Source organism: Ranitomeya imitator, chromosome 8 (assembly GCF_032444005.1).
Source record: "Ranitomeya imitator isolate aRanImi1 chromosome 8, aRanImi1.pri, whole genome shotgun sequence".
NCBI lineage: Eukaryota > Metazoa > Chordata > Amphibia > Anura > Dendrobatidae > Ranitomeya > Ranitomeya imitator.
Window position 1 is genome coordinate 178,222,516 of NC_091289.1, and position 14,493 is coordinate 178,237,008.

The 14,493-nt window shown below is 46.5% G+C and overlaps 1 protein-coding gene across 1 annotated transcript; it reads left to right on the forward strand.

Annotated features, from left to right (window-relative positions):
• The first annotated feature begins 5,941 nt into the window (after nucleotides 1-5,941).
• Nucleotides 5,942-12,015, forward strand: RPS11 (ribosomal protein S11). Its single transcript, XM_069737974.1, has 5 exons — nucleotides 5,942-6,039; nucleotides 7,942-8,073; nucleotides 8,589-8,664; nucleotides 8,785-8,914; nucleotides 11,840-12,015. Exons 1-5 carry the CDS (start codon nucleotides 6,025-6,027, stop codon nucleotides 11,961-11,963), a joined length of 477 nt encoding a protein of 158 aa, XP_069594075.1. The 5' UTR covers nucleotides 5,942-6,024; the 3' UTR covers nucleotides 11,964-12,015.
• Nucleotides 12,016-14,493: the final 2,478 nt, after the last annotated feature.

Here is a 14,493-nt window from a genome sequence, read left to right on the forward strand (position 1 = left end):
TTTCGGGGCCCCATACTGGCAAAATTTTCGGGGCCCCCTTGAGACTCCGCCCAGGCTCCACCCCAGCCCCGCCTCCAGGCTCCACCCCTCGAACTGTCCACAGTCCCACCGCTCTCTCTTGGAAAAACTCCACTTCTCACCAATCACACATTAACAGTTCCCATCACCAGATCACACATATAGCCAGCAGCTTTTGTTTTGGCCAAAAGATTTTTTAAGCCGCCACCATAACACGGTAGACACTTTTGGCCGGGCCCTACTCTGCTGTAACCTATTAAATATTTGTTAAAATATGCAATACAATTTAGGTATATTTTTATATATTTTTCAATTTTTAAAATGCCCAATAATATCACATAGAAGGAACAAATACCACAACACCATGACCAGATGACATATTACCACCACAGTGATCGAATAATATCACATACAAGGAACAAATACCACAACACCATGACCAGACCACATATTACCACCACAGTGATCGAATAATATCACATACAAGGAACAAATACCACAACACCATGACCAGACCACATATTACCACCACATAGTGACTGAATACTACAATTCTGATCAGTAATTTTTAAAAAAGCACCATACTATCACCATAAGTGCCATTATACACAGGAGATCTGTACTTAGTATGCAGTGTCTGTGTACAGATAATATAGTGATCACTAGTGAAATTATACACAGGAGCTCTGTATACAGTGTATAGTGTCAGTGTATAGGTAACACACTGACTCACCAGTGACGTCTCTAGGTGAAGTCCTTCATCTTTCATCCAGCACAGACCGCCATCATTTCATCCAGCCAGGACTTCTCTCTGCAGGAAATAACACAGTTATCTCGAGCTCCGCTTGCAGAACACATTACTTAATTTTTCACAACTTCTACATTACACCACATGAAGAAGGCGACATAGTATCACTCTATACAGTAACAGGACCGCCCCCCATTTAAAACAGTATACTCAAAAAATAAAATAAATACATCACTGCAGTAATAATATCCCTAAATTAGCCCCTATGGTATTAATAATATCACCCAGCCTGGCCCCGTGTGTCTCATTCCTGGCGTCAGCCAGATATTCTCCCATCCTGCCCTCATGAGTATCCATTCTGCCCCATATGATCTCCTTATCCTGCCCCATATGATCGCCCCATGTGATCTCTCCATCCTGCCCCATCTGTCTCCATCATATCCATCCTGCCCCATGATCTTGCACGATCTGTCTCCAATTCTGCCCCCAGTGTCTCTAATCATGCCCCATGTCTCCATTCTGCCCCCTATGTCTCCAACCATGCCCCCATGTCTGCAATCCTGACACTTGTCTCCAATCATGCCCCCTGTGTCTCCATTCTGCCCCATCTGTCTCCAATCCTGCCCCATCTGTCTCCAGTCATGCCCCCATGTCTTTCATCCTGCCCCGTGTCTCCAATCATGCCCCGTATCTCCATTCTGCCCCGTGTCTCGCATTCTGCCCCTGGGTCTCACAGTCTGCCCCTGTGTCCAGCATTCTGCACCTGTCACTGTGTCCAGCATTCTGCCCCTGTCACTGTGTCCAGCATTTCTGCCCCACTGTGTCCAGCATTCTGCCCCAATGTCCAGCATTCTGCCCCTGTCACTGTGTCCAGCATTTCTGCCCCTGTCTCCAGCATTCTGCCCCACTGTGTGTCCAGCATTCTGCCCCACTGTGTGTCCAGCATTCTGCCCCACTGTGTGTCCAGCATTCTGCCCCACTGTGTGTCCAGCATTCTGCCCCACTGTGTCCAGCATTTCTGCCCCTGTGTCCAGCATTTCTGCCCCTGTGTCCAGCATTTTTGCCCCTGTGTGTCCAGCATTCTGCCCCACTGTGTCCAGCATTCTGCCCCACTGTGTGTCCAGCATTTCTGCCCCTGTGTGTGTCCACCATTCTGTCCCACTGTGTCCAGCATTTCTGCCCCTGTGTCCAGCATTTTTGCCCCACTGTGTCCAGCATTTCTGCCCCACTGTGTCCAGCATTTCTGCCCCTGTGTGTCCAGCATTCTGCCCCACTGTGTCCAGCATTCTGCCCCACTGTGTCCAGCATTTCTGCCCCTGTCTCCAGCATTCTGCCCCACTGTGTGTCCAGCATTCTGCCCCACTGTGTCCAGCATTTCTGCCCCTGTGTCCAGCATTTCTGCCCCTGTGTCCAGCATTTCTGCCCCTGTGTGTCCAGCATTCTGCCCCACTGTGTCCAGCATTCTGCCCCACTGTGTGTCCAGCATTTCTGCCCCTGTGTGTGTCCACCATTCTGTCCCACTGTGTCCAGCATTTCTGCCCCTGTGTGCAGCATTTTTGCCCCACTGTGTCCAGCATTTCTGCCCCACTGTGTCCAGCATTTCTGCCCCTGTGTGTCCAGCATTCTGCCCCACTGTGTCCAGCATTTCTGCCCCACTGTGTGTCCAGCATTTCTGCCCCTGTGTGTGTCCACCATTCTGTCCCACTGTGTCCAGCATTTCTGCCCCTGTGTCCAGCATTTCTGCCCCACTGTGTCCAGCATTTCTGCCCCACTGTGTCCAGCATCCTGCCCCCATTGTGTCCAGCATCCTGCCCCACTGTGTCCAGCATTTCTGCCCCACTGTGTCCAGCATTTCTGCCCCACTGTGTCCAGCATTTCTGCCCCACTGTGTCCAGCATTTCTGCCCCTGTGTGTCCACATTTCTGCCCCACTGTGTCCAGCATTCTGCCCCACTGTGTCCACCATTCTGCCCCACTGTGTCCGCCATTTCTGCCCCTGTGTCACTGTGTCCAGCATTCTGCCCCACTGTGTCCACCATTCTGCCCCTGTGTGTCCACCATTCTGTCCCACTGTGTCCAGCATTTCTGCCCCACTGTGTCCAGCATTTCTGCCCCACTGTGTCCAGCATTCTGCCCCACTGTGTCCACCATTCTGCCCCACTGTGTCCGGCAATTCTGCCCCTGTGTGTCCAGCATTCTGCCCCACTGTGTCCACCATTCTGCCCCTGTGTGTCCACCATTCTGCCCCTGTGTGTCCACCATTCTGCCCCACTGTGTCCAGCATTTCTGCCCCACTGTGTCCAGCATTTCTGCCCCTGTGTGTCCAGCATTCTGCCCCACTGTGTCCACCATTCTGCCCCTGTGTGTCCACCATTCTGCCCCTGTGTGTCCACCATTCTGCCCCTGTGTGTCCACCATTCTGCCCCTGTGTGTCCACCATTCTGCCCCACTGTGTCCAGCATTTCTGCCCCTGTGTGTCCACCATTCTGCCCCTGTGTGTCCAGCATTTCTGCCCCTGTGTGTCCATCATCCTGCCCCCCGGGCCCCCCTGGATCGCAGCAGCTCTCAAAGAAAAAAAAAAACACAACTTCTTACCTGGCCAAGCTCCAGCGCCGGGTGAAGCTCCCTCTCCAGGCTCCACACAGACGCACTCGCCGCCGGGCCCGGCGGCTGACAATGACGTCAGACGCCGGCGGCGGCGAGTGCGCACTGCGGCCCTATTCAGCCGCCAGCCTCAGACTGGCTGGCGGCTGTTAACTATTGACGTGCGGGCGCGGGCCCGCACGTCAATAGTGTGCCGCTGCCGCAGCGCCTGCAGGGGGGGCCCGGTGACCAGATGAGACGGGACCCGATGCGGGCCCCCTCTGCTCACCGGGCCCCATACGCCAGTCACGGCTGTCATGCCCTGATGGCGGCCCTGTATGTATATTTCATACAGAGCTAGATAGCAGCAAAGCCGGTAATTCAATTGCCGGCTTTTGCTATCTCCTTATCAAACCCGACATTATATGAGACCTGGTTACATACAGTAAACCATGTCATATCCCTTATGTTTTTACATATTCCGCACTACTAATCTTAGAAGTGTATGTGTGCAAAATTTGGGGGCTCTAGCTGTTAAAATGAAGGGTTAAATCCCGGAAAAAAACTGACGTGGGCTCCCGCCAATTTTCTCCGCCAGAGTAGTAAAGCCAGTGACTGAGGGCAGATATTAATAGTCTAGAGAGGGTCCATGGTTATTGCTCCCCCCCCCCCCCCCGGCTAAAAACATCTGCCCCCAGCCACCCCAGAAAAGGCACATCTGGAGGATGCGCCTATTCTGGCACTCGGCCACTCTCTTCCCATTCCCCTGTAGCACGAAGCAGAAAAAATAGCAAATTTCAGATGTGACTGGTCCAAAAAGTGCACGATCGTGGCTTTAGAAAACCCATTTTACTTTATTTGGGCTTATTCACACGTTCGATTTTCGTGTATGAGTGTGCCAGCGCTCGCACCTGTGATATTCTATGGTGCTGTGCACGTGTCCATGGAAAATATCGCAGACATGTTTGATTTTCATCCAACGGTCTAATCAAAATCGGCAATGTAAGTTAATGGGTCAATAAAAAAATCACAGACTGTTAGAATGGAGAGCGTGAAGAAACCTTTTTTTTTTTATTACTTTTTTATTTCTCCATGGATGACACTGAGATTACACTTTGATCAAAGTCTGATCACAATAATCAGTCTATTTTTCTCGTACGTGAGAAATATGGACTCGTGAATGAGCCCTACTGTATCCTGAGCAAATGGGGCAGGCCTCATTCCAGAACCGGACATTTTAGCTGAAGTGATGAATGGATCCAAATGGAAGGTTTTAATCTAATATCGTCTGGTATCTGAAGCAGATCTCTAATTGCCACCATGACATTACATAGCACTTTCTTCCCTGTCTTAGGCTATGTGCACACGCTGCGGATTTTGCTGCGGATCCGCAGCGTTTCTGCAGCGGTTTCCCATGAGTTTACAGTACAATGTAAACCTATGGGAAATAAAAACCGCAGTGCACATGCTGCGGAAAAAAAACGCACGGAAACGCAGCAGTTTACATTCCGCAGCATGTCACGTCTTTGTGCGGATTCCGCTGCGGTTTTAAACCTGCTCCAATAGAAAACTGCAGGTGAAAACTCGCAGTAGAAACCGTGATAAATCCGCAGTAAAAACCGCAGCGGTTTTCAACTGCGGTTTTTCAAAATCCGCTGCGGAAAAATCCGCAGTCCTCCACAATACATGTGCACATACCCTAAGCCTCCAACCATGCGTGTAAGGCCGGGGACACACACAGCGTATAAAAAAACGGTCCGTTTTTGACAGAGGAGAATCGCAAAATTTTTTACAAAACAGTGATCCGAGTGCAGTGCGAGGATGCGATTTTCTCGCATCAAATGATCCGTGTGACATCCGTATGGCATCCGTACTGCGTGTTTTTATCGCAGGCTTGCAAAACCAACATACGCCAATACAAGGGATCCATGTGTCAAAAACAAACAAACATATATACTATCTATATATATATATATATATATATATATACATATGTCAGTAGACACATATATGTATATATATTAATATTTCATCCAGCGCGATATAGCAGAAAGCCGGTAATTTAATTGCCGGCTTCTGCTTTCTCCTTCCTAAAACCCGACATGATTTGAGACCTGGTTTACATACAGTAAACCATGTCTTCTCCCCATTTTTTTTGCATATTCCACACTACTAATGTCAGTAGTGTGTATCTGCAAAATTTGGCCGTTCTAGCTATTAAATTAAGGGGTTAAATGGCGGAAAAAATTGGCGTGGGCTTTCCTTACCGGCCATCACCCTATGCCCGGGGTGGTGTTATATACAGATCATATAGCGCTCTATAGCGCTCCAGGGCATCGTGTGACTGAACTCCTACATGGAAATTATTACGTCACAGCGAGGCGGGAAACGGCATATATACATATATATACACACCGCTATGTGGCCACGTAGTATCTACATAGATACATCACTAGCACGAGGCTGCTTACACGCGCAGGCGCAATGTTAAAAAGTCACCAGTCATGTGATTTACTAAAGCCTCTTCCTCTTTGCACACCAAACCACGCCTACCTTCCAGATCACGGCTAGCCCAGTGCAGTTCTCGCGAGATGAACAACGTCACTTCCGCCCCTAATTTTTCCTTAGGAAGCCCCTTGCCTACGCTCTGGTCTCTTTTTCACCCGGCAGGCCAAGATGGCGGATATCCAGGTGAGGGCTGCATGTGGTCGGGACATAACGTCCGCTATTAGCGGTGTGGCGGTGCAGAGAGGTCGGGACCTGGGCAGCGAGCGTCCGGGGAAGCTGACACGAGCGGTGGATGAGCCCACATAGGGGCCGTGACGGCGGGGGCTGAGCTCCTGTGTGCGGCCGGAGTGTGCTGTACATGAGGCCTCCATGTGTGCTCTGCATCCCCGGGCTCCGGTGCCTCCTTCCCCCCGCTCCTGTGTGCTGGTCAGGCCGCTGATAATCCGCCCGGTGCCGGTGTCTTCTGCCCCGTGCGGCATCAATACCCCCAGCGCTGGGCTCTATCTGCCCCATTTATTTAATGTTCTGCCACTTTAAAAGAAAAATGTCTTAAAGGAATCACATAAATATAAAGTGCTAGTCTCTTTTTTTTTGGGGGGGGGGGGATAAAATTGCAAAGTGCTTGTAAGAATCCTTTTTCTAAAAAAAAAAATCCCTTTAAGTTTTATTTACTGCTCATTGTCTGGGTTACTGGCCGCCTCTGTAGTCTTGTCAGCAGTGGTTGGACATAAGCTGCTGTCGGTCAGGCTGGAGCGCACGGTTAGCTCCCGTTCCTGCCGTCTGCAGTTGCCCCGATACTGCAAAGGGAAAGCAGTGTGTGCGGGAATATGTACTGGGCAGAGGGTAAGGGTAGATGTGTCAAGAAAAACCGCTTTAGGGGCATGTTCCCACGGTCAGTAAACACTGCTGTTGGATGCTGTGTACATCTGCTCCGTCCACATACTACAGCATCGTGGATGGGATTTCAAGAAACCCCATGCCCACTATCCATTCACAGATGCCCATGGATCACCTGTGGAGACGGACATGCGGCGCGTCTCTCCAGACCGCCGTCTCCACAAGATAAATATCACCAGTCCAATGTATGGGACGCAAGGATTCTGCACGGTGCAATGAACAAATGCGGGATCACCTGCGTTCAAAAGCCGGCAGCACTTTGGACGGAGCAGACATGTGCTGCATCCAAAGCGCTGCCGATTACTGACCGTGGGGACGTATCCGAGGAGGTTGTGATGTTGGCTGTCCATATCTACTGTACTTATTTCTCCTGTTCTTAAAGTTTGCTATAATGTATCGCTCTGCAGGATGCTCATATAGAGAATTTAACGCTGCGTCTGAAGTTTCACCCTCTTAATGCTGCACTTCGCGTTTGTTCAGATGTTGCGTTTTTGCTGCAAGGTGATACAAGAAAGCTTTTTACAGTATTATCCCAATGAATGAAGCTCTGGGATCTTACGCACATGAGTCTTATTTTTGCATTGTGCATTTGAACCTTCAGATTTTTTTTTTCCACCAAGTCTGCGGTATGTCAGTTCCTGCAGCCGTTTTGTAGCGATTTGCTCCTAGGAGGAGAAACACGTATTTTTTTGCAGTGTTTTTTTTTTTTTTTCTGCAGTAAAATCTGTCACATACTAGGCTGCATGAAGCCTTGTTACGGAATCGCTGATAAAAAGTTTAATGGCTCAGGATTATTCCTCATGCACCAAGAATCTTTTCCATGTTGGGGGTATAATCACACAGGACAAGCTTTTTCAGAAAGTTCTGGCAATGTCCTGTTTATCTGAATAAGGTCTGCAGAAATCTGTTTAAAAAAACAATTTAGGAGAATTACACATTGAATCACAAAAATGTCTATGAATAGAGCATGGCAAATGATTGGCTGTGATCTCCCCAGGGATGTATACAATAGGGGGGGGGGTGCAGGTGGTCAGACTTTGGCTGTCTGAAGTGTATGGCTAGCTTCGGTCGGTTCCATTTGGGTCCAAGTTGTTGTTTTTTTGTCCTTTTTTTTTTTGCCCCTTATACAATGCTGATGCCTATAATGTTTTCCTGCTTTCATACACTAACATATTTCTCCCTTTGTAGACAGAGAGGGCTTATCAGAAGCAACCGACTATCTTCCAGAACAAGAAGCGTGTGCTTCTTGGGGAGACCGGCAAAGAGAAGCTACCCCGCTATTACAAGAATGTTGGTCTGGGATTCAAGACACCCAAAGAGGTAACTTGTGGCCATTGCCTTATAAATCCAGTGAGGCACAAATCGCTGTAAATGACAACGTTTTTTGTGCTGTATCATAAGAGAAGTGACATGCAACCTGCACTACATCATGTATTGAAAACCACATTTGTCTCCTCAAGTATGCACAAGTTTTATTTGGTACTTAAAGGGTATGTCCACCTCAGAAAATCTGTGATCACAATATTGATGACCAGTATTGTCAGACCATCGGGAATCTGACTGTCAAGAGCCTGGTAATCACTGCCTGTCCCAGCGTTACAATGTCAGCAGTCACTATTGGGTGTACGGCATAAAGGTAGAGATTGAAGATACTACAGCGGTCACCTGCCATTTATTTGGGGGTGTTGAGAGTTAAACCCTCTCTGATCTGATATCTATGAACCGTCCTCGGGATGTGCTATCAATATTATGATGGGTTATTCTAAGTGGACAATTCCCTGTAATTTCTCCATTTAATGGGAAGTCAATTGATCTTTTACTGCTTTAATTTTCAGGCAATTGAGGGCACATACATTGATAAGAAATGTCCCTTCACTGGCAACGTCTCTATTCGTGGTCGCATTCTGTCCGGTAAGTTTTTTTTACATCTTGTGGCTGATAGTCCTGCCACAATAGTATTACGTAATTGATCTATGTAATTATTTTTTTGTGTTGTCTGTAGACTTTACACTTGCCTCTGTCTCTATTTAGGAGTTGTCACCAAGATGAAGATGCAGCGCACAATTGTCATCCGCCGGGACTACTTGCACTACATCCGCAAGTACAACCGTTTTGAGAAACGCCACAAGAACATGTCTGTGCATCTGTCCCCCTGCTTTAGGTGAGATATGAAGTCTGCAGTGCAGAATATTAGAGGTTGTCCACTACTTCTACATTGGTGCCCTAGCCTTGTAATGGCTGCCATTCATGTTAGCCCAAACCTCCTTTGACACTTCAAGGTAATACTTCACATGACCTAGCTCTGCACTGACACCGGACTGGGATCTAGAGTTAGTCTAGATCTTCCGTCGGCAGTGCTGAGCTTTGTAATTTGCATACTGTGTATTGAACTTTGGAGGTACCATGTGTGCATTTTCTCGCAATCTCCACGTGCCTGTGGTGGGAATCGAGCATAGTATAGTAGAGGAGGCATGGCAAATTTTGGAGGAATACCAGCACTAATGGAAAGGTGCATTTCACACTTTGCCAAGTGCAGCATTAGAGAACATTTGGGGTGAACTCATCTGAGTTGACCTTTCAAGAAACTGTTGCATCAGTTAACATCCTGCGATCCAGTTCAGCCATTGCTGAGTGTCCTACTCCCCGTACCCCCTGTAATCAAAACGTCTGACGTCATTACGGTATGTTCAGTGTATTTTTGACTCTGATGCACTTTTAAGAATAGAGGTACTACTTCAGTGTTGTGTTTTTATGGCAGTCCTTTCCTCACCGCCTTTTAAGTTACTGGCAATACTTTGGTTCTGTTCACACTGGCATATTGATTTTGGCTTCTCTCTTAACGTGTGCTGTGATATTCAAGAAAGGAAAAAATTAGACTCAAAACGGAAGCCAAATAGACCCAGTTATATTGAATGGGGGTCTCCTCCTTCAGTGTGCGTTTCTGTAACAACTCCCATTTTCCACAGAATCCCATTGTTTGGATTTAGTGTATTGGAAAGCCTTAGGGTGGCATGAGAGCCGTGACATGATGTGGCCCCTTTTATATGCAATGTGAACTTGACCTTTCAGTCTTCTCTTCAGTATACACCATATGGTGTTATTTTTTCGGCTAATGGCTGATACTTGTCCAGAGAATATGCTCTTGTGTGAAGGGCCCCACCTCGGAGACTGTAGCCTTTCTTTAAAAAACCACTAGTTGGCCTATTCAGAGATTTGCTTTATTTGAATGGCCTTTGCAGGTTTATCATCGCTGTCAGGATTCTCATGTGCCAGCAGCAAGACAGTGCTGTTATGTGATGAAGCATGCAATCTCCTTACTTTTGGCTACATTAGGATTAGACACTCACATCCTTGCTCAATACAAGTGAATTGAGGGGGGTCTCGCGCGTCTTGTCGGAATATGGCCAGGAGTGTGCATATCGCATACTTGCTTTCACGTGTCCGCCTATTCTTGGCACTGGAGAATCCTCACAGCGGGCCCTGAGAAGTCACAAGTCTGCAGTCATAGTGACTATAGACTCTGGTGATAAACCTGCATAACCCCTTTAAATGTTCCTGGGCTTCAGTAGAGATCAAGCTCTGTTGAATGTATTACAATAGGTGTCTGCTTTGCGTTGCTATATAGGAGGTTATGGTGGCTTTGACCATCTTGCTTTTGTTGTGAATATCTGAGATTATTGATGAGCGCGCATACTCGTTGCTTGGGTCTCCTTGAGCACGCTCGGGTGGTCTCCCGAGTATTTGGATGTGCTCGGAGAATTAGTTTTCATCACCTCAGCTGCATGATTTACGGCTGCTAGACAGGCTGAATACGTGTGAGGAATGCCTGCCTGTTAGGGAATTCCCACCTGTATCCAGGCTGTCCAGAAGCCGTAAATCATACAGGCGATGAAAACTAAATCTCTGAGCACATCCACATACTCAGAGACCACCTGAGCGTGCTCGGGGAGACCCAAGCAACAATGCTACTCACTCATCACTACCTGAGATGCTTATGCTGGGAATACCCCCTTTAAGTTGAACATGAGATGGGTTTTTAAAGAAACAAGAAGTTTGACACTTGCTGGTTCTCTAGAACTTTGCAAAAAGTTTTTTCATGTGTCTGACTTGATTTGCTGCCAGCCGTGGATGATGGATTTTGTGTGAGAGAATGGTAGTCGATCATTCAGCAGTTAATTAAAAAAAATTGACCGAAACATATTAAAAATTGTGTAAGCTGTCGGAAGACTGCTTTGATCAGTCTGTATTGGGTCCTTGTCTTGCTGCCAAACCGCAGCTAAACTTCAATCGTCGTAGGGATCTATACTGATCTTACTTGGGCTACTAGATCCAAGAGAAGAGATTGGCGTCTCCTAACTAGTTCCGATTTTATGTGATTTATGGTCTGATGTTCTTGGTTATGTGAGAACTTGCTGAATCTGACCTGTGGAAGTTTCTCAGCTAGGTGTCCAGAGATAATACATTCCCCCTCTACCTTCTGGCGGAGTCTGCTCATCCGCATTAAAGTAGGATACTGAGGAGGCATTCATGGTTTGGTTTGTTATAAAATATTCTGGTTCTGCTCACTGCTGCATTTGGAGGTGAATGGTGCACATGGCGTCCCGTCTTGTATCTGCCGAGACGTGTATGTGTGTGACAGCCATGGAGACAGCAGCAGATACCAATGTTACTGGACAGAGGCCTTGATAAAGGTGCGGGGTGGGTCTATGATTTTAGGGATCCCTACTTCCTGATCTGCCAAAAAAAAGCACTATTTCCATCACAGCTGAGTTGTGGATTTCTGTTATGGATTTTCCTGGATCCTCTACGGAGCACTTTGATAAGCCTTGAGTGCCAACTATAACTATTTTCTGGGCAGGTGTATAACACTTGTTGCATGTGACCTGGCAGATCTGTCACCAGCTGCGCAGGTGAGCTGGAATACCCCTTTAACTACATTGGGCAGTTTTACCATATGGCACCAAGACCTGACCTCTTTAGTGATTCAGTGCAGATTGTGATGATGGAAGGAACCTGTCTTTTGTTTAAAGCAACATCTTCCAATTTCCTTCCTTGAACTGACGCCGCTTTTGTTCTGGTCTTGCAGGGACGTCCAAATCGGAGATATCGTCACCGTTGGAGAGTGCCGTCCTCTCAGCAAAACTGTTCGTTTCAACGTTCTGAAAGTAACAAAAGCGGCTGGAACCAAGAAACAATTCCAGAAGTTTTAAATGTAAATCAGATGTTCTTTCAGGTCAAATAAATCTTTATAAAAACACCAAATTTGAGTTTTTACTTACTGTATTTTTTAATTGGCAAAAAAATGCACTTCTATACTTTGCAAATTTTAGGTATTGTGCCAAAATTTGCAACCAAATATGTAGGTAAATCAATCTGATCAGTAGGAAACAAGGTCTGTCACCAGCGCACAAGGACTCACTACTTCTGACAATGTTAAGAGTTGTGCAGTTTGTATTACACTACGTGATTACAATGATGAGAAGCTGCTGCATTGAAAGTGATGCCATCGCTGGTCGCTGTGCTGCAATGTAATGAAGACCCTGCAGCTAGGGAGACTGGGGGTTAACCGGAAAAACGTGAGCAGTTCACACATTGTGCACTTGGCCCATATGTACATCCAGATTCCACCTTGATCCCCCACACAGGATGAATAAGCAGGTAGTTGCTACCTGCCCGTTGTGCACCGATCTCTGCCAGCACAGAGTGGTCATAGACGGCTACTACGAGCTCCTCTGTTGACATCCGGAGCAGTCGGTGACCGCTCTGTGCCTGCACCGGTAGAACAAACAGGTAGGTGTCTATCTGCAACTACCTGCCTGTTACTTTTTAGGCACATAGTAAAAAAAAAATATATAGTCCTGAACAATCACTCTAAGGCTGTGTGCACACGTCCGGAAAGTATGCAGAAACTTCCTGAGAAAATCCTGAGGTTTTCTGTAGGAATTCTGCATGCGTTTTTTGTGTGGATTTTTCGCGGTTTTTTTTTTTTGTGTTTTTCTTTCCAGAGGTTCCCAAATGCGATAATATAGTGAGAAATCTGCTTAAAATCCGCAAAATTAATAAACATGCTGCGTATTTTTCCGCATGCGTTTTTTTTTTGCGGGCTAAAAAGCAACATGCACAAATTGCGGAAACCATTTAAAATTATTCGATGCTTAATGTATGCGTTTTTATGCATTTTTGCTGACGAAAAAACGCGACAAATATTTGCATCACCTGGACAGGCAAGTATTCAATGACCTGGGCAATACTAAGGAAATCCTCAAAACATGACCTGTTGGTGGCTCTTGCGGACTGGAGTTGGTGAACACTGTCTTAAGATCCCACAATGCGTTTTTGGTGAGGTTTTTTTATTTTGTTTTAACGCTGTGTATTTAAAACAAAAGGGGAAAAAAAAAGGTACTTGCATTTTTTTTTACTTTGGGTGCAGAAAATCTGCAACATCAAACGTTTACAGGTTTTAAATATTTTTGTTTTATGTATAGTTTTATTAGCTATGTAAATGGGAGGGCTTCGGTGCTCCCTTGAGGGTGAAGTGCTCTGTGTACAGATAGGTCCCCTCAGTTACCATCCTCCGCCATTCACATTGTGGTGATTGACATCTCTCCAAGAAGCGCTGCCTGCGCATGATGTCTTTGTGGTATTTTCCTGATGAAGAGGTCAGATACACCTTGAAACGCGTTGAATAAACCACCAGAGCTTTTCATTACATTTGAATCTGTATTATTGTGGCAGCGCGGACTTGCCGTAATCCACAAACTATCCTGCACAACAGATCTGAATGAATTAAATATTCTCATTGAATACTTTGCTCTGTACAAAGTTGAATGTGCTGACAACAAATTCACACAAAAATCATCAATGGAAATCAAATTTATTAACCAATAGAGGCCTGGATTTGGAACGATACTCAAAATCAAAGTGGAAAATCAAATTACAGGCTGATCCAACTTCAGTAGAAATGCCTCAAAACAAGGAAATGATGCTCAGTAGTGTGTGTGGCCTCCATGTGACTGTATGACACCATACAATGCCTGGGCATGCTCCTGATGAGGCAACGGATGGTCTCCTAAGCGATTTCCCAGATCTGGACTAAGGCTAGGTTCACGCCGCGTTACAGCAGCCTGTTCAATACATACGCTAGCGTAGATAGAGCTAAGTAAATAAGGCAGCACACTGCAGCGCTAGAACATACAAACTTGAAAAACGAAATTTGAACTGCATTACTGCACTAGAAATATGAAAAATGAGAGCTTTTAGCGCATAAAAATGGCCAATTTTATGTGTACCTGGTTGTTGTGAATTCTGTGATCAAGCTCCCTCCTGTGGTCACGAGTGGTACTGCGGCTTCTGAGTTTCCTTCCTCAGGTGATGAGGTTAAGTCGTTAGGTGCTGCTCTATTTAACTCCACCTAGTGCTTTGATCCTGGCCTCCAGTCAATGTTCTAGTATTGGTCTTGCTTCCTCCTGGATCGTTCCTGTGGCCTGTCTGCTCAGCATAAGCTAAGTTCTGCTTGTGTTACTTTTGTTGCTATATTTTCTGTCCAGCTTGCTTTTTTGGTTTTGCTTGCTTGCTGGAAGCTCTGAGACACAGAGGGAGCAACTCCGTAACGTTAGTCGGTGCGGAGGGTCTTTTTGCCCCTCTGCGTGGTTGTTTGTAGGTTTTTGTGTGGACCGCAAAGCTATCTTTCCTATCCTCGGTCTATTCAGTAAGTCGGGCCTCACTTTGCTAAATCTATTT

Bases quoted from the DNA above. Each gene is read 5' to 3' on its own strand.
- RPS11 (XM_069737974.1), top strand. The intron at 8,074-8,588 runs GTAACTTGTGGC...TTTAATTTTCAG, and splicing joins GATTCAAGACACCCAAAGAG to GCAATTGAGGGCACATACAT. The intron at 8,915-11,839 runs GTGAGATATGAA...CTGGTCTTGCAG, and splicing joins CATCTGTCCCCCTGCTTTAG to GGACGTCCAAATCGGAGATA.